Consider the following 25,779-nt stretch of genomic DNA (forward strand, 5'->3'; position numbering starts at 1 on the left):
TCAGAGGGCTAGAGAAATGAGTGAAAGGGTAGAGGGAGAGGCTTAAAAAAAAAATGTAAGCAAAGGACAAATCAAAATAGCTTAACTTGCATTGCCTAAGTTGTATTTTCTCTCCTGTTAGGACAATGGAGACTTCTCCTTATATATCATCTCCTGTTATAAAAAAGATTTTTTTAATAGTCAATAAATATTTATTGAATAAATGTATAAAAGAATGTATTAAATCAGACACATGTGCTTCCTAATTCAGTATAAATCCTTAAGAAAGGGCATTTCTTTTTCCTCTATTTTTGTTTATTTTTTTGGTTAATCCACACCTGAGGATATTTTTCCATTGATTTTTAGAGAGTGGCAGTGCATGTGCCCTGACTGGTAATTGAACCAGGACCTCCTGGTTCATAGGTTGACACTCAACCACTGAGCCACACTGAAACATCTGGCTATAGGATGTTTATTAATACAACATATAATTTTGTCAATAAAATTGTTTTTAAAATGTTAAAATAATATTTTCATTAACTTAACAGAATAAATTTAAGATTAGACTTGGTAAAATAGTTTCTGAATTTCTCCAAGTTTCCTAGGTCTCTTCTGATTTCAATAATCTATTTTCATTTCCATATTAATTTATTTTAAGAGCATTGGGAGTAATGATTAAAAAAGATTTTTGAAAGTCTAACTAAAAATAATTCTCATAGAAAAATCAATAGAAAATACACAAAGCATCTATAGTTCTCTCACTCAGAGAGAACTGCTTTGATGTTTAACATTCCACCTTGTTTTATTGAGCCGATTATTTTAAGACCATATTCAATAGCAAAATATATGGTCATTCTGCATCCTGTTTTGTTTGATGAAGCATAGGGGTCCCCACACCCCCACCCCCTCGCCATGTTATTTCAGTCTTTCCATAAGCCTGGTACTCTCTGGCCTCAGAGACAATTAAAGCATGGAAGTGACATGAATTTATAACTGTGGGTTTTAGAAAAACGAGTCAGATGAAAGGAAAAACAGATGGAGCAGGGCACACAACAGCAACTTCAGTATCCCAGGTGTGAGAGGATGAGGTCCTTGCTGCTATGTCGGGTTAGGACCAGGAAGAGAGATTTCTGAGGGTCCGATAACTGGATGTGGGGAATGAGTCATATTCAACTCCTAGCTTGAATGGGTGGCAGGTGGTATACCATTATTGAACTTCAAGGAAATAAAAGGAACAACATATATTGGGGCAAAAAAATAAATTGGATTTAAACACACTGAATTTGAAGGACTTCATCTTGTCCAGGTGAAAATGTCTAAAACAAAAGTAGAATATTCTGGAGATATTCTGTATACAAGGGTGTGATTAATATGGCCAACATAAAATATGTAGGAACAGAGAAAGGGCCAAGGACCGAGCCCTAAAAGCACAAACATAATCAAAAGAGGAACATAGTGTATTAACAGAAGAAAAAAGAAGAAGAGAGAGTGATGTTGTGAGAACCAATGGGCTTGAGCGGGTAGAACACGTGGGGTTATTGGTGAGTTTATGAGGACAGTGGTCATTTAGAATATGGAACTCCAGCTGACCTGGAGCCATAGGTCTTTCCAGGGATAGGACAGCTCACTGGCTCAGTGAACCTGGGTAATTAAACTGAGTGAATTATGTTGTACCTATACTGGGCGCAAGGTATTACAGTGAATACAGTGAGGAAACTTACAGTCGAGAAGGAGGATTAAGATAAATGACCATTATTTAAGATATGAGGTGAAGGGGAAAAGGAGAATTTCAAGGTAAGCTAAGGTTCTGGAACACAGTGGAGAGGATGAATTCCCTGTGGTGAGCAGAAGTGGAGAAGCCAGGCAGACCTGAAACTCAGAGAGGTACGGAGAGACGACAGCATAGAGGTGGTACCAAAGCTTGGTGTTGGATGTGTTGATTTGGGAAGTGCCTGTTGAAGCTAGCGAGATGTCCTCAAGAGATGAGGCTTGGAACTTGAGGACAGTGGAGAAGGTTGGTTCCTGTGATAACATATGACTCTGACTTTGAAGGTCCAGGTCAAAGATGGAGGGACCATTCAGCAGTCTTCCCACCATTGCTCAGGGCCTGGAACTCAAGAAAGAGAAGAAGCAAACCTGGAGTGGGGGTGAACCAGAGTCAGCTAATTTGCAGTGCAAAGCACACAGAAATAACAGAGTCAGGGACTGGGGTTCACACAGTGTTGCCATGAACCAGATTTGGGACAGTTAGGTACATCGAGGTCACAATGGACGTGTAGATCCAATTTAGTGTGGGTGTGAGAGGAATGGAAAGGTCAGATCTTGAAAACATAGCAGTTGTGTGTGGCTTTAAAAAACAAAACAATATGTGTCTTAGAAAAAGGAAAAGAAAACAGTACCTGGTGGTCAGGAAGATAGACTCAAGAGCCAGAATTCTCTAGGTTTGAATCCCAACTCGGCCACTTATCAGCCGAATGACCTTGAGCAGGTCACTCTACCTCTCTAAACCCAGTTTCCTCATCTATGAAATGGAGAAAATAATACCTACCAACTACCTCATAACATTGTAACAAGGCCTAGGTCATTTAATTGTTGTAAAGGACTTAGAATAGTGCCTTGAAACACAATATGAGCTATGTGCTTGTTAAATTAAACATAAAATAAAATCCTGTTTCCCCATTTGTAAGTCAAGATGAATAGACCCATGACCATGTTCCTCAGTAGACCCAGAATTCAACATATCTTGCCTGGTGAATATCCCAGCACCTTCTATCATTTCTGTTTTAAACTGAGATACTCCTGTGGGATGCACAAAAATAAGTTGCATGCCTCTTCCTTTTTAACTTAGGTTTTCTATGTTTTGTTTCTCTTGCCTAAAAATCATAGCTTATTACACATAAGGCACTCGTTTATAAATATGTACAAGGTTTTAACTTCTGGGAATTATAATCAGAAATATTTATAAATGACCTAATTTCTTTGATGATCTGCCTAGACTTAGGATAGCTTAATTCAATTATTGATTGTATTTATTCAGTTCTTCTTGTTATCTGATCTTTAATTTTTGCAAAACCCAAAGGGCAGTTTAGTCTAATATATCTAAGTTGAGTATAAGAACAGAGTTCTCTTTTTGCTACCACTTACTTCCTGTCTGATCTGATGCAAGTAACCAAATTGTCCTTGTCAGTGCAAGCGCTGTTTCTCCCTCCTCCCCTGCTTACCTAAAAAAAAAATGCCATTATAACCTTCAGATTAAAAACTCTCACACACCTCTTCTCCTGTGTTTTGTTTTTGTTTGTTTATTTGTTTCTGCTGCAACTATGTGTAGAGAAGACATAAGATTGGAAAAGCCTTGGTGCTGGGTCCAAAGCAGGCATAGACTTTGATCTCAAAGCTTCTTGAAGATCATGCTAAAATAGCCTGATTATTTTGTGACACTACATGATGAAGCACTGGGACAGGAGTAATGTCTGTGTGTCCCAGTGGGTATTCTCTTTTTCTTGAACCTGGTGATAAATTTCTTGCTGATTACAAATCTTCCCTGAGACCACATGACCTTACTTAGGGGATTATTACATGTTGTTAATTGAGCACAAAATCTGTGTTTTTATTCCATTACCTTTTCATTCTCTTATTCCCCAAATCCAGAGGAAGTTCTCTTAGTTAAAAGGCTGTAACAGAGCAAGAACTTTGTTTTCACAGACCTGATTTGACTGCAGGCTCAATCGCTTAACTATTGATACTAGTAGCTGTATGACTTTTGAGCCAAATGGAAGACTTTGATATCTGAAAATACATGGAAAATGACATCAAAATTTCGATGCATCTCCTGATTTGTGGTACAAAATCAATTGTTTATTTCCTTAAGTTAACTCATCTTGTTATGAGAGAATGGACTTCTGGGAACACAGAGATATGTGTACCTAATACAATGCCACATCTTCCTTCTCCATGGAGAATAGAATTAACTGACAGCAGATTTGGGCAGAAATTCCCATAACCAAGAAATAGTTATTCTGGTCCTCTGAAAACCTGATAATTTATATGCATACTTGAGGCCTGATGCACAAAATCCATGCAAGGGGATCAGCCCTCTATTCATTGGGCCACAGCAGCCAGGTCTAAGTAGAATTTTTATTGAAAAAATAACAAATTAAAATGTGTGATAGGTACCATGTTCCATTTTTAAGTGGATAGAATATTTTGTTAGTCTGTTCACTGGTAGGCACTAATGCAGCCTTATTTTTGTTGTTGCAAAGAAAGGTTAGAGTGAGAGCCAACTATTAGTGAATAGTTACCTAAAATCACATACCACAGATAAGAATCTGATTCAGTTACCTTCTAACCGAGTGACCTTGGGCAAGTTTCCCAGATCTCTTTGAGCCTGGGGATTTTGTTTTGTTCTGTGTATGGTACTGCATGTAAAATAAGAATTGTAATGGTATCTACTTTATAAAGATGTTGTAAGGATTAGAAAGTTTTACGGCAGCATTATTATTCTTGTTTTGATTGACCTAAAACAAGGCTCCGTTGAGTCAGTGATTTCCTGACCTCAACCACAAAATCCCTCGTAATTTTTCACAAACCTACTTGAGTGATTAAACCCATCAGCAAACTTACTTTTGCTTATCTTTGAGTTAGTTTTGGCAAGGTCAGGGACCTAACGTTAGAAGACCATCTGTGTGGAAGGAACATAGCTTTTGTTAATAATAACTGCTGTCATCCCCTAGGATTTTGCAAAATGTTACCAGGATACCCACAGTTCGCCGTGTTCAGCTAAAATATGATTTGCCGTCGGCAGAAGATTGTTGCATATGAGTATCCTAAGAGCCCATAGGATGTGGAAGACTTCAGGAGTGGCTTCATTTTGTGGCAATAATAGACAGTCCAGCCTGTTGGTGAACGGATTCTGACAAATAAAAGGCACATTATTTTATTACAGCACACATTCTGCAGGATCTTTTTTTTTTTAAAGATATTTGTCAGAACTAGAATCAGAACATATAAAAGAATGCAAGTCAAAAAGATACATCACTACTATTAGAATAAAGCTAAACCAGTATTACATGAAATGTTGAAGGTTATTCTTTAAGAAGAGGAAGAAGAAGGAGGAGGAGGAAGAAGAGGAGGAAAAGTATGAACAATAAAATGGCAATAAATACATATCAACAATTGAATCCAAAAATCAAAGTAAACGAACAAGGAATCTAATGAAACAAATAAACTGATGGATAAAATAGAATCAGAGGCCTGGAAACATAGAATACACTGAGGAATCTTAGAGGAAAGGGGGGTGAGGGGTGGGAAGAGATTAACCAAAGAACTTATATGCATATGAGCATTACCTATAGATATTGACAAGACAGAGTGGTGAAGGCCTGGGGTGGGGCAGGGGCCAGGTGGAGGGGGGCACTTGGGAGGACAAAGGGGAGGGCATCTGTAATACTCTCACAATAAAGACACACACACACACAAAGAATAAAACCAGAAGCTTGAAAACAACAATTACTACTACTACTAATAACAACCTGGATGTATCTCAAATGCATTTTGAGAAGTGAAAGAAGTCAGATGCAAAAAAGCACAGACTGTGTGATCCCGTTTGCACACACTCTGGAACAGATAGCTCAGCGTTGCCGGGCACGGGTCCCGTGAGAGCAGTGGGGCTGAGTGCGAAGAGACCTGCGATGAGGTTGACCGAAGCGTTCTGCACCTTGCTTGGAGTGGTGGTGACACGATGACAAGCATTTGTCAAAACTAAAATTTTATACCGAAAGGGTCGGTTTTACTATATTACTTGTACATTATATCAATCAATCTGGCTTTAAAAAACAAAACAATGCAAACACAAAGAAAGGTTAGAGTGAGAGCCAACTATTAGTGAATAGTTACCTAAAGAAACTATTATGGTGTTGATGCAGATCAGTATTTCCTGTGTGTGGAATAACACGATGCTTTTCCTTTCCCTGAAATGTTGACAGATCTTTTAGGTATTTACTGTGTATTTGTGTTCACTTATTAACAGTTTCAAAGTCACATGTTTAGGTCATTGAGTATTTTACTTTCTCTGTAAGTAGTAATTGTTTAAAAATTACTTGAAAGTTTTTAAATTTCTTGGAATATATTGCATCTGTTTCATAGTATTTGTTTTCTGTGTTCATCAGAATGCTACAAATAACAAAAGTAACACTCAACCTGGTTTAAACAATGGCGACTTTTACTGGATTCACCTCTGTGGTTATGGGATGGCTGTTCGTATCATTGAAGCCTATATATAATAGGTTCCTCATGTACATGGAGCAGCAGAGAGAGAGCACTTTTTCCGTGGCTCTTCCTTTAAGAGCAGGGAACCTCTTCTTCCCCATTGCCTACACATGTCCTCAGGTTTCCTTGTGTCCTGAACCAATCACTGTGTACCCATTATTGTTACACCAATCAGGGCCCCCCTTTTAATCTGGGAAGGCAGTGGTTACTTCCCCAAAAGAAAGGCTGCATAGTGATGAGTTACATGAACCAAATCTGGATACCATTAAGAAATTGGAAGAGCCCTAGCCAGTTTTGCTCAGTGGATAGAGTGTTAGCCTGTGGACCAAAGGGTCCTGGGTTTGATTCTGGTCTAGGGCATGTACCTTGGTCGCAGGCTCCTCTCTGGCCCAGGCCATGGTCAGGGCATGTGCAAGAGGCAACCAGTCAATGTGTTTCTCTCACATTGATGTTTATCTCTGTCTTACCTTCTCTCTTCCATGCTCTCTAAAAATCAATGGAAAAATATACTTGGGTGAGGATTTTTTTTTTTTTTAATGGGGGGAGGGGGAAGGATAGCAGACAGGTAAGTAACAATGCTAGTGCTTTACCCTGGAAAGAGACGGCACGGCACCATTGCTATGATGGTAAAGTTTGAGATGGTGTTTTCCAGAAAAGATGAGTTTACGTTTACATGAACACTATGTCAAAGTGGTAATAACTGTCCAACAATAGTTAGGTATGTGAAACTTAAAGTATTTTATTGCGTGTCAATATTTTATTGAAGCATGTGGATAAAAAGCAGGAGATAGTTAATCAGGAAAAAACTGTTCCCATTCTCATGGAAATAGCAGAGGTCTACAGATATATTTAAGTAAATATCTGTCCTGTCTCGTGTGGCCCAGCTGATTGTGCACCAAAACGTTGCCAGTATGATTCCCAGTCAGGGCACATGCCCAGATTGCAGGTGCGATCCCTGGTGGGGGGTGTGCAGGAGGCAGCTGATCGATATTTCTCTTTCTCTTCCCCTCTCCCTTCCTTTCTTTCTAAAAATCAATGAAAGAATTAAAAAAAAAAAAAAGAAGAAGAAGAAGAATTTGAGCCCTAGACGGTTTGGTTCAGTGGCTAGAGCATTGACCTATGGACTGAAGTGTCTCAGGTTAGCTCCGGTCAAGGGCATATGCCTGAGTTGCGGGCTCCATCTATTGTGAAGGTGTGCAGGAAGCAGCCAATCAATGATTCTCTCTCATCATTGATGTTTCAATCTTTCTCTCTTCTTCTCTGAAATCAATAGAAATATATTTTTAAAAAATAAAAAGAATTTGAAATAAAATAATTTGTCTGGCATGTATGTTCCCCTCTCCCTCAACTACCTATAAATCACCCATTCTTACTTCTGAAATTTAATACTCCATTTTTCCTTTCTTCTTTAAAAAAAAATAAATAAATTGTGGATTTAATTTTAAAATATGGGTAAAAGGCCCAGGCCAGTGTGGCTCAGTTGGTTGGAGTGTCATCCTGTATACCAAAAGGTGATGGGTTCAATTCCATGTCAAAGTATATACCCAAGTCATGGGTTTGATCCCCAGTTGGTATACATATGGGAGGCAACTGATCTCTCTCTCTCGCTCTCTCGCTCTCTCGCTCTTGCTCATAAAACAAAATGGGTAGAAGAAGGTAGGTGGCATAGATGAAACATAATTGTTGAATCTCATCAATGTACACATGAAGTTCATTTTACTCTTTTCTCAACTTTTGCTAGTATATATGACTAGAGGCCTGATGCATGAAATTTGTGCAAGAGTAGGCCTTCCTTCCCCCAGCTGCCAGCTGCGGCTTCCCTCTGGCACCCGAGAATGGGCTTTCCTCCCGCCCGACTTTGTCTGGAAGGACTTCCAGGATGACATCCAGTCTAATTAGCATATTACCTTTTTATTATTATAGATTGAAATTTCCACAATGAAATGTGGTTTTTGTGTTGTTGTTTTTGTTGTTTTGTTTTGTTTTTTGTTAGGGCAAAAAGTTTTGTGCATAAAGCTGACAATTATAGAAGATGACTAAGACAATGATGAAATCGTGTCCAAAGAGAGGTGGGGGAAGAAACAAGAAAAGTATTGTGTCTGGGAACTGGAAAAGTTAAAAGATGTTTCTAGGCAAAGATGGATGATAGTGATAACTGAGTGCTGCAGGCGTCACAGGAGACATTGTTACAGGCCCTGGCTGGTATGGGTCAGATGGTTGGGCGTCATTGTGAACCTGGAGATGGCCACTTTGATCCCACACAAGGACACATCCCAGGGTTCAGGGCTCAATCCCTAGCAGGGGGTGTGCAAGAGGCAGTTGATTGAAGTTGCTCTCTCACATTGATGTTTCTCTCTCCTCCCTTCTTCTCTCTCTAAAAATCAATAATCTTTTTTTAATTATTTTTTATTTTTTTTAATTTTAATTTTTTAAATATATTTTATTGATTTTACACAATGAGGAATTGAGAGGGACAGAGAGTTAGAAACGTCAATGAGAGAAAAACATCGACCAGCTGCCTCGTGCACACCCCCCACTGGAGATGTGCCCACAACCAAGGTGTGCCCTTGACCAGAATCGAACCCGGGATCTTTCAGTCCACAGGCCAACGCTCTATCCACTGAGCCAACTTGGTCCCGGCCAATACTCTTTTTTTAAAAGTTGTTACACACTGTATCTAGAAAATTGCCCATTTCTAATTTTGTTACTTTCTGGTTGGATGTTTCTTGATGGCTGAAAGGGATCGGGTACCTGAGAAGCTTGAGAAAACTGTTTTAATCAAATTAAATTTGATTAAATTTGATGAAGTGTTTGTTACTTGAGAAATACTGTCCAGGCTTTATTTCCTAATATGTGCATATGTGTTCTATTTGTAGGAGACAAATGAGCAAAAACTTCACAACATAGCCAATGAACTTTTGCTTACAGAAAGAGCTTACGTCAACCGACTGGACCTCTTAGATCAGGTAATATTTTCCATTTCAGAATTATTTTCATCTTCGGCACTATACATTACTTTAACTTGATAATTAAAGATTTTAGAAACTACAGAGAAGGACCTGACCATTTTTGGCCAGTGAAAGGAAATATATAACATTTATAGCTTTATCAGTGAATTCATTGGTAAATATAAAGTGTTATACTTCATAAAGAGCAGACTGACGGACTTTCTGTACAAGCCACAAGTATCTTTTATCCATTCTTTCAACCCTAAACACTAGTCTTGACCATTTATTGTGATTCTCTCTGCTATGTTTCTATGCTAATCTAAATGAGAGATTGTGATTCTGATGTGATACTAGTATGAATAGATCACTGATTCTGTTTGGCTTGTTTGCTGTTCAGCCTTATGAGCATGACCTGAGTGGCTGCAGTCATGGGGCCAGAAGGGATATTGAGAGTTCACTTGCTCAGCCTTGTAGAAAACGGTTAGTACAGTGACTAATGTCAAGTTGCACAGTCAGTATTTGTTGAATATGTGAATCTACTTTATCACATTTTGTACTTTCATCCTGGTAGAGCCTTGAGTGTCATTTCAGATGCACATTTGCAAAGAAAGTTGTTTTTTCCTCCTGGTATTTCTTTATTTTTATTTACTTATATTTTAATTGAATTTATTGGGGGTGGCATTACTTAATAAAATTATATAGGTTTCAGGTGTACAGTTCTATAAGACATCATCTGTATATTATATGGTGTGTTCACCACCTCAGGTCAAGTCTCCTTCTTTCACCATTTATTCCCCTTTTTCTACCTCCCTCCACCCCTTTTTCCTCTGGTAACCACCATACTGCTATTTGTGTTTAAGAGGTTTATTTTATTTTTTGTTTTATTTTTGCTTAACCTTTCACCATTTTCACCAATTCCCCTCCCCTCTGGCAGCTGTCAGTTTGTATCTATAAGTCTGTCTATTTTGTTTGTTAGTTTATTTTGGTCATTAGATTCCACGTACAAATAAAATCATACGGTACTTGTCTTTTTCTGACTGGGCTTATTTCACTTAGCATAATACTCACCAGATCAATCCATTCTATTGCAAAAGGTAAGATTTCCTTCTTTTTTTTATTTTTTATTTTTTAATTTTATATATAGCCAAGTAGTATTCCACTGTGTAAATGTACCACAGCTTTATTTTTGTATCCACTCATCTACTAATGGGCATTTGGGCTGCTTTCAAATCTTGGCTATTGTAAATAATGCTGCATTGAAAATAGAGGTGCATATATTCTTTCAAATTAGTTTTTGGGTTTTTGGGATATGTTCTCAAAAGTAGAATTGCTGGGTCACAAGGCAGCTCCATTTTTAATTTTTTGAAGTAACTCCAAATTGGTTTTTGCAGTGGCTGTACCAATCTTCATTCTAATGAACAGTTCACAAGGATTCTCTTTTCTCCAGAACTCACCAACACTTGTTGATTTATTGATGATAGCTATTCTGACAAGGTTGAGGTGATACCTCATTGTGATGATATTTTGCATTTATCTGATGACTAGTAACATTGAGCATCTGTTTGTATCTTTGGAGAAGTGTCTATTCAGGACCTTTGCCCTTTTTTTAATTGGATTGTTCTTTTGTTTTTTGGGGTTTTTTGGGGAGGGAGTGGTATTGAATTATATAAGTTCTCTATAAATTTTGGAAATTAATCCCTTATCAGATGTACTATTGGTGAATATGCCCTCCCATTCAGTGGTTTGTTTTTTAGTTTGCTGATTGTGCAAAGACTTTTTAGCTTGATGTAGTCCCATTTGTTTTTCTGTTTCCCTTGCCCAAGGAGATATATCAGAAAAAAATATTGCTAAGAGAAATGTCTGAGATATTACTGCCTATATCTTCTAGGATTTTATGGTTTCGAGTCTAACATCTTAGTCTTTAATCCATTTTGAGTGTATTCCTGTGTGTGGTGTGAGAAGGTGGTCTAGTTTCTTTTTTGCATGTGTTTGTCCAGTTTTCAATATTATTGAATAGACTATCTTTACTCCATGGTATGTTCTTGCCTCTTTTGTCAAATATTAATTGACCATAAAGGTGTGGGTTTATTTCTGGGCTCTCTATTCTGGTCTATTAATATATATGTCTGTACCTTGCTGTTTTGATTACTATGGCCTTGTATTATAGCCTGATATCTGGTATTGTGATTCCTCCAACTTTGTTCTAATTTCTCAAGATTGCTGTGGTTATTTGGGATCTTTTGTGGTTCCATATAAATATTCTAATTCCGTGAAAACATTTTAAAATGTAAGATTAACTGTTGAAAACTAACGTTTCTTAATCATGCTTCAGTGATAAAAGAATAAGATAATTGGTAGATTGTCTGCTAATAGACTCCTCTTATTAGAAGAGAGTTGCCATGCTTGAGTGTTAGTTATAGGAATTGCCCCTCTTCTGCCATTGGAAAAACTGAAACTTCATGGGAGCAGGTCATTCTGTGCATGCTCCCTATCATCAATTCCTAGAGTTCCTGTTACATGAAGCCCCACGGGCCAAATTAAAGCTGTGTTCTTTGAAATAATGAGTTTGCAACTCAAGTATTACTTTCCAAAGTATTTCTCCACGTCAGCCAATCTATTTTGAGTTGGTATCTTTTAAACAACTTTTTTTTTCCTCATAGAGATCACAGACCTGAGACTTTTAGGTATTCCCATAATGGAGATATGTCTTTTTTTAAAGATTGGTTGTGTCCCCACCTTTTCCCCCCAGCCACATAAGCTTGTTCAGCTATTGTTACCGACCATAGAAAAGTTTAGACTCTTAATTACTATAATATCCTATCTACTGGAGTCTCTATGGGCATAATTTTGTGTTCTTTTTGCCTTAAGAAAATGCAGTGGAGGTGAATTTAGAAAATTAACAACCATCTGGACATTATGAAGGATCAGACCTCCTTCTGCCTACATTTAACAGAATGGCAAGAGGTATAGTAGCCCTAGTGGAGTATAGCTAAGATTGCAGATATTTTTTTTTGTCTTTATGATACCCATTATTATCCATATGCAGGAGAAGATCTTTTTGTCCTCATACCAGTGTTTCAAGTTTTGTGTCATTTTTTACTAAAAAGCAGGAAAACATTAGAGAACTGAAATAATCTTTTTTCATCCACTGATTTAAGTACCTTTTCTTCTATAGAAACTAAATTATGATGTCTTCTCTCCCCAAGTTGTGTACAGTTTTAGTAGAAAAAAGAGTTGTATGCTGACAAATGACAATACCTGTAAAGACAATATGTATTAAAGGACATACACATCATTCAAAACATAAACAGGAGTAGAAAATGCCACAATTATGATACATATGTAAAGTTTTCTTGTGGGTTTTTTTTTTTAAATCTCTTAATTCTACTTACGGTAGGAAGGGTAAATTCTGTTAACCTCAGTTGGAAATTCTCTGGCACAAAAAAGGTTAACATCCCCTAAAAAGCGGCATAGCCTACCTTGTGTCAAAGTTTCCTAATTTTAATTCCTGGTTCTTCTTAACCAAAACACATATTCAGTCTTATAGTTAAAAAATGATTGATTTCTTAAACCATGAATTTTTCCATTTATTCAACAAAAAGTTGTTAAAAAACCTACTATGTGCATAGCAAAGCGCCAGGTGGTAAGCCAATAAATTTTGAAGTAATGTTTGCTCTATTCTCTTATTCAGGTATTTTATTGCAAACTATTGGAAGAGGCCAATCGAGGTTCATTTCCAGCAGAGATGGTGAATAAAATCTTTTCTAATATTTCATCAATAAATGCCTTCCATAGTAAATTCCTATTGCCAGAACTGGAGAAACGAATGCAAGAATGGTAAGGAGTAGATAGCAAATGATATGTCTAAGGCAGTTATACTAGATGCTGCGTTATTCAGCTTTTAAATTGAAATTCTAATGTTATACAAAGCTGTAGCCAAATATCTGGGCTAAATTTTTATGCTAAAGATCAGTAATAGGAGGTGTACATTTTCAATTTTAGTTGAAAAGGATTTCATCTCTGCTCTTTAAACTATTTTGACTAGTGAAGATACGATATTATGGAGCTTGAAGATTCTCAATATCACTTTTTATTATATCATTCCTAAACTTTGTTTAATTCTCTACCTTCCTTCATTCTCTACCAATCTCATAGCAGAGTGAATCTGATAAAGTACAGGATGTGTTTAGAAAGGTGATTACTTCTTTTGAAGTCCTGTTAATTCACTCATTCTATAAGAAATCTTAATGACTTGTTTCTATATTTTGTATAGGGAAACTACCCCTAGAATTGGTGACATCCTCCAGAAATTGGCACCATTCCTTAAGATGTATGGAGAATACGTGAAAGGATTTGATAACGCAGTGGAATTGGTTAAAAACATGACAGAGCGTATTCCCCAGTTCAAATCAGTAGTTGAAGAAATTCAGGTAATATGACTGTTTTAAGGCTGTGCATCAGTAGTTCTGTACAAATCATAACGTTTCTAGATATAAAATTTAGATTGTGATATCTGTCTGAGATACCTAGCCAAATTCCTTTGACTCTGAATTATGTAAAAACCATCTCTGCAAAATTAAAATATTGAGCATATGCCATGTGTTGAGCAGCAAATTCTCCATTTGCTTTTGAGAGCAAGAGAGTGCTTTTATTAGGGTCCATGTAAATTATGAAGTGAATTCCCATTTAGTTCTGTGCTCTCTTGCTTTCTTTTAGAGGTTGAAATGAATATAAATGAATATAAAGAATGATAGTTATAGTTTTTCTCTCATTGATATTCCTGTCTCCCTCCCTCTCTCCTTAAAATCAATAGGAACATTGTTTAAAAAGAATAATTGTTATAAATCCTAATATTTTAGAAACATAATTATTGGGTTTTTTTGTGACTTTGTATGATTTTTTAAAAAATGTTATGACACCTGAATAATAAAATTTAATAATACCATAGTAATTTCTATTTGATTCTCTAGTCGAAGTTGTTAATAACTATTCTGTGCTAAAGTTTAAATATTTAAAAGGAATTCTTTAGATCACATATGTTTCTGGGGAATTCTGTGTCCCTTGACTGCTCCCTTTTGCATTTCCTCCTCCTCTCTCTTTTCCTGTGAGATACTGTGTTCAAGGTGCTTACCATGGAGCTTGTTGCATAATAAGTGCTCACTACACGATGCTGGTGATGATGGTCAATATTTTATCAAATCAGAAATCTGTCTCTGCAATGTCTGTCATTTCCATATTATAAGGAAATGATGGGGCTGTGAAAGGCATGTTGGATTGAGAATCAACTAACTTAATTTAAAATCCTCTTCTGCCACTTAACAATCATTTTACCTTAGAACAGTGTTTCCCAAACTTCTCTTACGATGTGAATCACCTGGTGGAGTTGTTAAAATACAGATTCCTGAATCCCAACTAAGAAGTGCTAAACTAGAATTTTTGGGAACATATAGGTAAAATTGTATACTTAACTAGTGCTCTAAGTATACAATTGTATGCTTAACTAGTGCCCTAAGTATAGAATTTTACCTATATGTTCCCAAAAATTCTAGTTTAGCACTTCTTAGTTGGGATTCGGGAATCTGTATTTTAACAACTCCACCAGGTGATTCTCATCATGAGAGAAGTTTGGAAAACTGCCTTAGAAAGCTGTCCTAACTCTCCTGAACCACAGTTTCTTTATGTACAATTTTTTTTCTTTCTTTCTTTATTTTTACATATTTTATTGATTTTTTTTGCCCCCCTCCCTCCCTCCCTCCCACACATCCCCTCCCTCCCCAGAGTTTTATGTCCATTGGTTGTTATGTACAAATTTTTGGATCAGTAATGTTATCTTTGAGTGTGTGTGTGTGTGTGTGTGTGTGTGTGTGTGAGAGAGAGAGAGAGAGAGAGAGAGAGAGAGAGAGAGAGAGAGAGAGAGAGAGAGAGAGAGAGAGAGAGAGAGAGAGAGAGAGAGAGAGGGAGAAAGAAATATGTTAAGGAAAATAAAAAGAGATAGCTAAACTTATAACATTAATATTTATTAAACAAAGCCATTATCCCTCAGCTTCCATGCTAATTTCAGGCTCTTTTTACATTTCCTGGTCTACAATAATGACTTCCAAACTAGCTTTCCCACATCTTCCTAAAGCCCTACTGCAGTAGGTTGATCTTCGTAGACCACTAATGATATCACTCCCCTGCATGAAAACCTGAAACAATACTAAACTCAGTTTGACATTATTACCCCAGATTACTGATTCTTCTTCATTCTGTTTCCACACAGATATACTATTTGCTTACAAAACTCCACTGTTCCCTTTTATTGACCATGTTTCATGGCCCTCTCCCTTGGGCCTGTTCTCCAGGATCCCTCTATTTTCACTTGCCTCCTGGTCTTCCCCATCTGCCTTCCCCCTGAAGCCCGCCCTCATCCAAGTTCAGGTTAAATGCCCTGTTCTCTGTGAAGCCTTTGGTTTCTTGTTTGCTTTAAATGCTAACATTGTGTCTTGTACCACTTGTATATAACCTTGCCTTAATCATGGTATGAGTTGAAGATTTCTGCTTTATTTAATATGAACAAGAACACATCTTACTTTTCAAGTAATCTTTTCCCTTTCTTATGTCAACAGCTTATTGAAAACAAATGCTATAGACTCAATTTCACCCAGAAAAAAAAAAAAATCTATTTATGGAGTTTGGTTACTAATGGAAAAGAATGCGATGACCTAATGAAAAATTCTGACAGATAATGAAATGATCAGAACTTGTCATCTGTGTAGTCTTTTTTAAGTTCCAAGGAAATGACGTTTTTGGTGGCCTTTTTATAAAATAGTTTCTGCTGAGTCCAAAGTCATTTAATAAATTTTTTTCTTAGTGAAGCTCATTAAATAGTAGATGCTTCTTTTGAAAATCTCTAGAGTATGATTTAATAATATGACCTCACACAGATTTGTAATGACTAATTGAAGTGGTTGCCAGCAATCTGGAATTTTCTTGCTGAAAATCCTGCTTGGTTTTCCTTTCTGTTCTTAACCTCAGTTGGTTGTCCTCAAACTGAGGTGGAAGAATCAGGGGTGTTTTCAATGCACACGCCCAGGCCCCTAACATAAAAGATTGTAGTTTCATAGATTGGGATGGGGTTGAAAATTCCAATTTTTAATAGTACAGCAGTTATATCTAAGGCAGATGATACACAGACCGTACTCTGCAGGGAGACACTGCCCTTGATGAAAGCTCTGTATTACATTTTTCGACTAGCGAATCCGATTTTTAAATCTTTCTTTACAAACCTCTCCAATTACAGAAACAGAAGGTCTGTGGGAACTTGACCCTGCAGCACCACATGCTGGAGCCCGTTCAGCGGATCCCGCGGTATGAGATGCTCCTCAAGGACTACCTGCGGAAATTGCCCCCTGACTCTCCAGACTGGAATGATGCGAAAAGTAAATGCTGTCCCCGCCCTTTTCCATTATGGGGTAATGTAGTGGCCAAGCAGCTTTGTGATTCCAACGTAAGATATAGATCTGATAGACACTTGAGGAAAATATTGGTGCCAGAAAATAATCTCACTGGATGATGTTATCAGCACCTCAATGAGGCAAGCACTTTAGAGCAATGCAAATCACATTTCTCATTAATCATTAACTCTGAAATATAAAACTGTAGTCTTAGGCTCAGTAGTTAGAGCGCCGGCCTGTGCACCATAGGGTTGTGGGTTTGATTCAAGGGCTCGTACCTGGGTTGCAGGTTTGATCCCCGACCTGTAACTTGGATTCCTGCAGGGGGCAACCAATCGATGTGTCTCTCTCACATTGATGTCTCTCACTCTACACACACACACACACACACACACACCCCTAACCCCCCCCCCCCCCCCCCCCCCCCCCCCCCCCCCCCCGCTTCTTCCCACTTCTCTAAAAATCAATGGGAAAAAATGTTCTAAGGTGAGGATTAACAAAACAAGCAAACAAACTACAGTCTTAGAAACATCTGGGATTGCAATATACAATTACCTTCTCATAGAAAGAATACAACCATCAAAATTACTAGTGCTGCTGGTTAATTAGATAGGTTGATGCATACTGAGAAAGATAAGATGGCATTTATTATCTCAAAATAACCTAAGTGGAGTTGGCTTTACCTGTTCAGAAGATAAAATGATGCTATATAGTGTCAGTTAACATTTTCCCATGAGAAAATGTTATTTCTATTCTGCTAGTTGTCTGCTAGTATTTTATAGACTTCGTCATGTGTGTCTTTTAGATAATAAATGAAAGGCTTTCTTTAAAACTAAAAAGTTTCAATAATGTTACTTTCTTGTGCACTAGGTGGTTTTGCTCAGTAGATAGAGCATCAGCAGTCCGCAGGTTCAATTCCAGTCAAGGGCATATGCCTGGGTTGCAGTCTCCATCCCCAGTAGGAGGCATGTAGGAGGCAGCCAATCAATGATTCTCTCTCATCCTTCATGTTTCTATCTCTCTCTCCCTCTCTCTTCCTCTCTGAAATTAATAAAAATATATTTTTTTTAATCTATTAGCTGTGATGGTAAGAATGAAAGTTAAGAAATAGAAATGGGCCTGTATTCAACAAGTATTAACAATACTGGTATATAATATTAAAGTATCGCTATTTCCTCTAATAATTTATTATCTTCCATTATAAGTGTACCTTGATAAGAGATGAGGAGCACAAAACACAGTCTTCAGTCTAGGAGCCTGGGTATTTTTTTGAACACAGGCTGTCTCTGATGATTCTCCCACCATTCAAGTGTCAGTGATCCACAGGAACTGCTCTTTTCCCCTTTCTCCCTCTCCCGTTTAGAACTTTCCTGACTTGCTTTCTTCCACTTTTTACTTCACCTCCACTTTCCACGCATCTGGCCTGAGTTCCTGGTGTTGGTGGCAGAACTGGTGGTTGGGCTGGAGGAGGGAGCCACCACTGCTACTCCTCAAATCGGTCTCCTGGGCAGTGGCTCAGCCTGTCTTGCTTTGTTCCCCTCTCCCGTGGATTCTGTGTGGAATGCACAGAATTGTCCGTATCAGCACAGTTCTCCAGAACGTAAATAAGATTCAGTTTCTTCTATACTTAAAGACTCTGACTTCCTCTTATGTGCTAATGTCAAAAATGATCAAGTTGGCAATGTGATGTTATTTTTTTTATTCTTTTTGATTTCCCGTTGCTACTTAAACTAAAGTCCTAAGGAAATCACAGAGGGAGACATAAAAGTTGGAAAAGCAACGGAAGTGCAATATGTTTTGTAATGGAACAAAGAAGACAGAAAATTTGGCCCAGAGCCAAGAGGCTGTTGTAACAGAATTAACCCACCAGGATTCACAAGATAGAAAAGGAAGGAAGTGAATAGGATCTGACTTAGTATTGATAACATTCCCTGGGGTGGAGCCGGCAGGAGACCTCAGCTTCCCCAGCTTCACCTGGGGCCCCAGGCCTCTTACCCAGACCTTGAGCTCCCATTGCCATCTCTCCATACCACCCACCCCTGCAGCAAAACCCTCCATCAGCATTGGCTGAGGCTAGAACTATGACTGTCTTTGCCCAAAGAATGCTGGTCCTACTTAGTGGTTAAATTGCTCATAAAATGAATAAAATTATACCACTGAAATGTTGTAGGAATTTGAGTCAGAAGAATTAGGTTTAAATGTGGCCCTTCAATATCATAGTTGTGTCACTTTAGCCAAGACACATCACACTCCATTTCTTTCACCTGTCAAATGGAACGAATATACTTTCCATTCAGGGTTGTATAAGGAGTAATTGACCTAATACCTATGAAAGCACCTGGCTGAGGGCCTTGTCTCAAGCTAGCGTATATGGTGTTTGCTGATTTTGAAAGTTCCATTATGGATTAAATCATTATATCTGTAAGCCTAATAATTGTCAGTGAGGAAATACCTTCCAAGTTCCAAGTATTGATCTACTTACAAATGAACTTTTGAAAGTATCCAGTTTGTAAATGGGAATTGCCCCCTGCTTTTATTATGTACTAGAAGCCTAATGCATGAAATTCGTGCGAGAGGAGGTGTTCCTCCAACCCCCACCAGGCCGGCACCCGGGACCCTGAGCTTCCATCGTAGCCCTGGCTTTGTCTGGTCTAATTAGCATATTGTGCTTTTATTATTATAGATATTTGGTCTCAGATTTCTGTGTTGTTGTTTTTTTCAGATTTCTTCTTATTGTACTGTAAAGTATATGTTATTCAGCTATCTAGTAGCATGGTAAGGACAATATACATTTATTTTATTTTTCTCTGTTTAGAATCACTGGAAATTATATCTACAGCAGCAAGCCATTCCAATAGTGCAATAAGGAAAATGGTAAGTGGTTTTCAGAGGAGACTGGCATCTTCTATTTAGATAATTGCCTAATATTGCCTAAGGTTTGTATCAAAATGAATTGGTGCAGGTAAACAAGAAGGATTGTTTATAAACTGTTCAATGTTATCTATAATAATCTTCTCTTAATTTCCTCACAATTGACATATTTTATACCAAAATTTATACTTAGTTCCAATTGCTTCTGAGTTATTCATATTTTAGCTAAGGTTGTTGTATTCTTAAAACCACTAAGGTGAAACCTCCTTATATTTGATGTTGCTGTGCTTTGTTTTCATTTCTTAGGATAACCTGAAGAAACTCTTAGAGATTTATGAAATGCTGGGAGAAGAGGAAGACATTGTAAATCCTTCCAATGAACTAATAAAGGAAGGACAGATCCTTAAACTAGCTGCTCGAAACACATCAGCACAGGAACGCTACCTTTTGTTAGTGAGTATTTCGTGTGAGCAAATTGTTTAAGAATAACTTATAAGCATTGTCATATGCATCTTGGGAAAGTAGGATGTTTGCCCACTCTCCAAAGCAATGGTGTCTAACCTGGTGCCGTCGCCACTGTCAAGACTCCACATCAGGAAAGTCCTCAGTAACTGAAACTTGTTCTTTCAAGGATACAAATCTTTATTTTGAAGTTTTTTCTATAATTTTTCTGTGTATTCGCCATATGTCATTTACTCTGGTAACACATCTTAAAGACAATTGAACCTTTCCAGCATGGTCATAGCTGTCAGTGGGTGTGTGTATGAGGTGTATATGACATGCTTTCCGGTTTCTTCTCCTTTCATTCTTAAAGGCTAAACGGAACTGTTTCCTGGATATTATGTCAACATGTTGTTTCTTGACAACAGTTTTCTTCCTGCTCATGTCTAACCACTACCTTTTAGCCTTTCTAGTTTGAAGAAATACATAAGCTATGTTGGAAAACATGTGCCTACAATTTGTATGTGAAAAGTACATGAGATTCCTGTGTGGATCTCACTGCAGTCGGGCCTATCCCTGCCTGCACTTCCTGAAATGACCATTAGTCTGGGGTTTGGCTGACATGTAAGATCTCTCCAGGGGAATTCAGGCAGTTTATTTTTAGTCACTGGTAGTTCCGGCTCCTTTTCCTATCTAATGATATGACAATCATCATAATAGCTAACATTGAGTAACAGAAAGCTAACGTTGAGTGGTAGCTCAGTAAACGTTAGCTGTTATTGCGATTGTTATTATAGGCAAAGGAACAGAGACACATTGGCATAGAGGCTGCCCAGTGACTGGCACACGATACAGTCTCAGGATGTTACTCACATCTGACTTTTCTGCTGCAAGGCCGTCATCTCACCGTTATAACATGAGTTGTTATTGGGGGCTTAGAAGTTTCTGTTGTCTGGTTACAATTTCCTTAAATGTCACGCAGAGGAGTGGTCTTAATTTTGAAAAAAATAAAGAACACATGATTGCCATATGACCCAGCAGTTCCACTCCAAGTTTGTATAACTCAAGAAAATTGAAAGCATACGTCTACACAAAACGTGTGCATGAATGTTCATAGCAAAATTATTCATACTAGTAAAGAAGGGAAAACAACCTAAAGGTTCATTAACTGATGATGGGTAAATAAAATGTGGTATACCCATGCAGTGGAATATGATACATAAATAGAAAGGAATAAACTACTGATACGTGCTACATGGATGAACTTTGAAAATGTGTCAAATGAAAAAAGCCATTCACAAAAAGCCACATTGTATGATTCCATTCATATGAAATGTCCAGAATAGGCAAATGCATAGAGGTAGGATGTAAGTAGTGATTACCTAGGGTTGGTGGGAGGAGGAAGTGGACACAAGGTTTCCATTTGAAGTCATGAAATGTTCTGGAATTAGATGGTAGTGGTCATTGCACAATGTATGGCTATCATAAAAACCATGAATCATACATTTTAAATGGGTATATTTTATGGTATATAAATTATATTTCAGTAACTTTTAAAAATAACAGAATTGTCCAAATTAACTATGAGAATCATTTGAGTTCATCACAAGCACTTCACCTTTCAGAAGTTGTAAAGAGACCTACATATAAATCAGGGACATGTCCTGTCAGGGTTCAGAGGCCTACTTATTTTGAAATGTAGATTTTGTTATTTAGGTGTGGTGAGGCCACCGGATTGGAGATGATTGCCATTGAAAAGATAGTTATACTAACAGATCCCAAAGGAGGGGACATTCCTCACCATGGGGGTTGGGGGGGGGGGGGGGTGAGGTAGGGGAATGTTACATGAGAAAGCACCAGAGTCAAGAGACAGAGGGAACAAGCAGAAAACATGAGCAAGAGCTTTACTGTCATTTCTGCAAGAAAGAATGGGCCAGGCAGGGGAAACAGGGTTAGGGTTTGCCAGTGTACGTGATTTTATCAGGTCCTGATGCTTAGGGGCTTTTGTCAGGGACCTGGCCCTAGGTGATCAAGGCAGGGCAATTCTGACTCAGGCAGTGAGAGCCTGATAAAAGAGGCTTTAGGGTATGTGGACTTTGGATAGGTTGGTTTCCATCTGAAAGGCACTCTTACAGGTGAGTCATTTCCTGGCTATGGAAATAGATTAACACCGTGAGGGTAGTCCCTTTAGGGTCAGCGAGGTCCCAAGCTGTCAAAACATTACGCAGACGGGGTTGGTTGACGGGGTTGGTTGACGGGGTTGGTTGAGCGTCAGCCTACAAACCTGGAGGTCATGGTTTGATTTCCAGTCAGGACACATGCCCGGGTTGTGAGCCCTATCTCTGGTAGGGGGCGTGCAGGCAGCAGTCGATTAATGATTCATTCTATCTCCCTCTCTCTTCCTCTCTGAAATCAATGAAAATATATTTTGAAAAACAAAGATGTTGCCCTAAATGGTTTGGCTCAGTGGATAGAGTGTCAGCCTGTGGACTGAAAGGTCCCAGGTTTGGGCCCAGCCTGGTACCTCGACCAGTCAAGGGCATGTACCTTCCTTGCAGATACATCCCCAGTAGGAGGTGTGCAGAAGGCAGCTGATAGATGTTTCTCTCTCATTGATGTTTCTAACTCTCTATACTTCTCCCTTCCTCTGTAAAAAAAATCAATAAAATATATTTTAAAAAACACACAAAGATGTCAAAGCATCAAAAATACATATTAAAGAGACATGCATAATACATTCTTCTGGGCAAAATGCCTGGGAGTCAATGTCTTCCTTTTTTCATTACAGGTGTGTGTGTGTGTGTGTGTGTGTGTGTGTGTGTGTGTGTGTGGTAGGGTATTCTGTTGATTAAGTAAATAACCACACCTGACATCTGAAAGTTAAAAAAAAAAAAAAAAATCACTGAATTATTTTATAAAGTATAAAATGACCCAAGAGGTTTTATTCTTGACCCTTTGGAGTTCTGTTTCCTATTTCCTTGTAGCTTGATAGATTTAGATTCCCACCCTCTCCCAACCCCAACTCATTAAAATTTAAATAGGCTCTGGAAATTTCTCCAACAGTGTACTTTTACTTTCCCAAACTTTAATAAACAGTCACTCTTGAGATATGAAATTGAATTATTTCATTCAAATAAATACATTTTAAGAAACTTGAAATAAATAATTGAGGAATATTAGAGATCAGGAAGGAGGCACTTCCCTCTGCTTTTAATAAACTTGAGACTTGCTTCTAGGTTTGGGCCCAGCCTGGCACCTCCAGAGCTTACCTCACCAGCCAGGGATTGCTTTGTCGATATCTACTTCAGAGCTATGAGCATGGAATAAAAAGGAACCCCCTACACTGAAAAGGAAAATTGATCTACTCAGAGTTACAGTTGCTCTAACTTCCTCTTTCAGTGGAACCCAGAGGGAAGGTGACAGTGGTTTTTGCCACAGGAACAAGGTTCATGAAGGGAGCAGGGCTAACCACCTAAGTTTTTTACATACATGGCATCCACTTCTTTGTAAGCAATATTTTGTCTCCTTCAAGAGCTCTGACCATCATGTCTGGGAAGAAGAAAAGAGTATTTATTGACTAGCATTAGATTGTGACCTACGTAATAAAAGGTTAGTATATAGTTATGGACAATAAGAAGTTCCATTTAGGAAGAATATAATAAGGGGAAATGTAATCCTGAAAACATGAAAGGGGAAGAGAAATATATCATCCTTTATAAAAAAGCCTAATATGCAACCAGGAGTTCAACTGCTTGCTATGACATGTGCTGACCACCAGGGGGTGGGCCGGAACATGGCGGGCATTGGCAATGAGGTGCTGGCAGTGGGCAGCAGTGAAGGCGCTGCTGGCCCTGATGGGCCCCGACAAGAGTGGGACCACACTGGGATGCAGGTGAGCAGGCTGCACCAGGTCAAGGCAGGTATGAGCGGAGGCCCAATAGCCTCCACAGACAGCAACCAGTGGCAGGGGATGGGGCTGCCACTGGGCTCTCAGCACCTGGGTGGCCCAGCCCTGATGGATCACCCCACAGGCAGGATGATGGAGCAGGTGAGGGGGTGGCACCAGGTCAAGGAGGGGCTGTGAGGCTAGGGGGCACAAGATGGGGCCTGATCTCCGCAGGCCACCCCAAGGGACCCCACCTGTGCATGAATTCATGGACCAGGCCTCTAGTTCAGTATAAGATATTTTGGTCCTGGCTGGTGGCTTAGTTGGTTGGGCATCATCCATGCACCAAAAGATTGATGGTTCAATTCCAGGTCGGGGCACATGCCTGGGTTGTGGGTTTGTTCCCTGGTAGGGGGCATGCAGAAGGCAACCAAATGATGTTTTTCCATCCCTCTCCTTTTCCCTCTAAACATCAATAAACTATTTTTTAAAAAAGGAAGGAAGGTAGGAAGGAAGGAAGGAAGGAAGGAAGGAAGGAAGGAAGGAAGGAAGGAAGGAAGGAAGGAAGGAAGGGAGGAAGGGAGGGAGGGAGGGAGGGAGGGAGGGAGGGAGGGTTGTTTTGTTTTTTGTTTTTAAAGACAGCCTATCATCTTGTATGAGCGTAATTCCATAAAGCAGATACTGAGAACTTCCATATTCATCAACTTGTATTTCTATAAAATAATAAGACTTGGCTGAATTTTATAAAGTGAACTTGAGTACCAACCATTACATTTATTACTCAAGATACAGAAAAAGATGGTTCTTGTTGCCATCTTGACTGTGTGAGCCCTGTCCATTTTGGTGCAGCTTGTCCTGCACCGTGCACAGCTGTGACCAAATCCCTCCCGGAAGGCTTAGAAGAGAGAAAGAAGGTAAACATGAACAGGTAGCAGGCGAGCTGGTACCTTAATCAAGCTGGGACTGTGTTGAGAACCTTGCAGTGCGGTTTCAAATCAAAATCCCAGGTGTTACAATGAGGCTCTGATTGCATAAGTTAGAATACAGTGGACATGACAAAGGCTTGGGTCATTAATCCCCTTAGTGTTCTCTTCTAGAGATGTAAAGGTGAAATGTGGTGCTGAGATATATCTGATAAAATGTATTTAGTGTCCTCCTATTTCTACATTATCCAGTTGTGGAAATGAAATTTCTGACACTGGTTACAGGAAGTTGCAAAATAATGTATGAGGAACAATTGGTGAGAAATCGACTTTCAGAATGAGTACAAAAGATGGTATCATATAAACATATGAAAATACCTTTAAAATATCCATCACCATTTCTTGTCTTTATGGCCATGTGGAGCCAAAGAGAGGAGCTGGCAGAACCAGAATTTTCCTTTTAATTCTGTCACCAACCTATAACTTTTACAGTGAATGATCCTAAGACCTCATAGGTTACGTGGCGCATAAGGGTTTAAGTCCCAATTGCTCGTGTCTTTAAAAAATATATGTAACCTTAGAATTAGTAAATATGAAGTTAGGAATATAGGTATGGATCTTTCCACAGATTAACCCAAATATTTACTCTTTCGTCCTTTTGCATATTTTAATACATTCAAAGGGCACTAATTGCCCTCCCAAAGTCATTCATTGCTTGGGCCTGATAAGCAGGAGCTGCTCCTTGTTGACTACAAAAGAGGGACTACACATAATTTGACGAGGCTCAAAATAAAGTTTTTCATTTTAAAATAGATCCTGTAAAGATCTTTAAAGACTTTTTACTAAAATAGATGACTTTTCTGTTAATTTATATGGGATGAATTTTTTTGGTCTATATAAAACAGTGACTTGTTTTTTTGTTTGTTTGTTTGTTTGTTTGTTTTTTACTTTGACAATGTGCCCACATGTTTGAATAAAATTTAATCATTTTTGCTATATATTAATAAATACACTGATAAAAAGGATGGCTA

At 38.4% G+C, this 25,779-nt stretch overlaps 1 protein-coding gene across 3 annotated transcripts in view; it reads left to right on the forward strand.

The window, feature by feature from the left end:
* FGD4 (FYVE, RhoGEF and PH domain containing 4) overlaps positions 1-25,779 on the forward strand; it is a 209,452-nt gene that overhangs the window by 171,135 nt on the left and 12,538 nt on the right. For all 3 annotated transcript variants that reach the window (XM_045587899.1, XM_045587897.1, XM_045587898.1), the window contains 6 exons: positions 9,120-9,209; positions 12,883-13,028; positions 13,465-13,621; positions 16,474-16,612; positions 19,443-19,501; positions 19,805-19,951. In XM_045587899.1, coding sequence (XP_045443855.1) covers positions 9,120-9,209; positions 12,883-13,028; positions 13,465-13,621; positions 16,474-16,612; positions 19,443-19,501; positions 19,805-19,951 — 738 coding nt within the window. The remainder of the gene's footprint in view (positions 1-9,119; positions 9,210-12,882; positions 13,029-13,464; positions 13,622-16,473; positions 16,613-19,442; positions 19,502-19,804; positions 19,952-25,779) is intronic.

Source organism: Pipistrellus kuhlii, unplaced genomic scaffold, assembly GCF_014108245.1.
Source record: "Pipistrellus kuhlii isolate mPipKuh1 unplaced genomic scaffold, mPipKuh1.p scaffold_m20_p_3, whole genome shotgun sequence".
NCBI lineage: Eukaryota > Metazoa > Chordata > Mammalia > Chiroptera > Vespertilionidae > Pipistrellus > Pipistrellus kuhlii.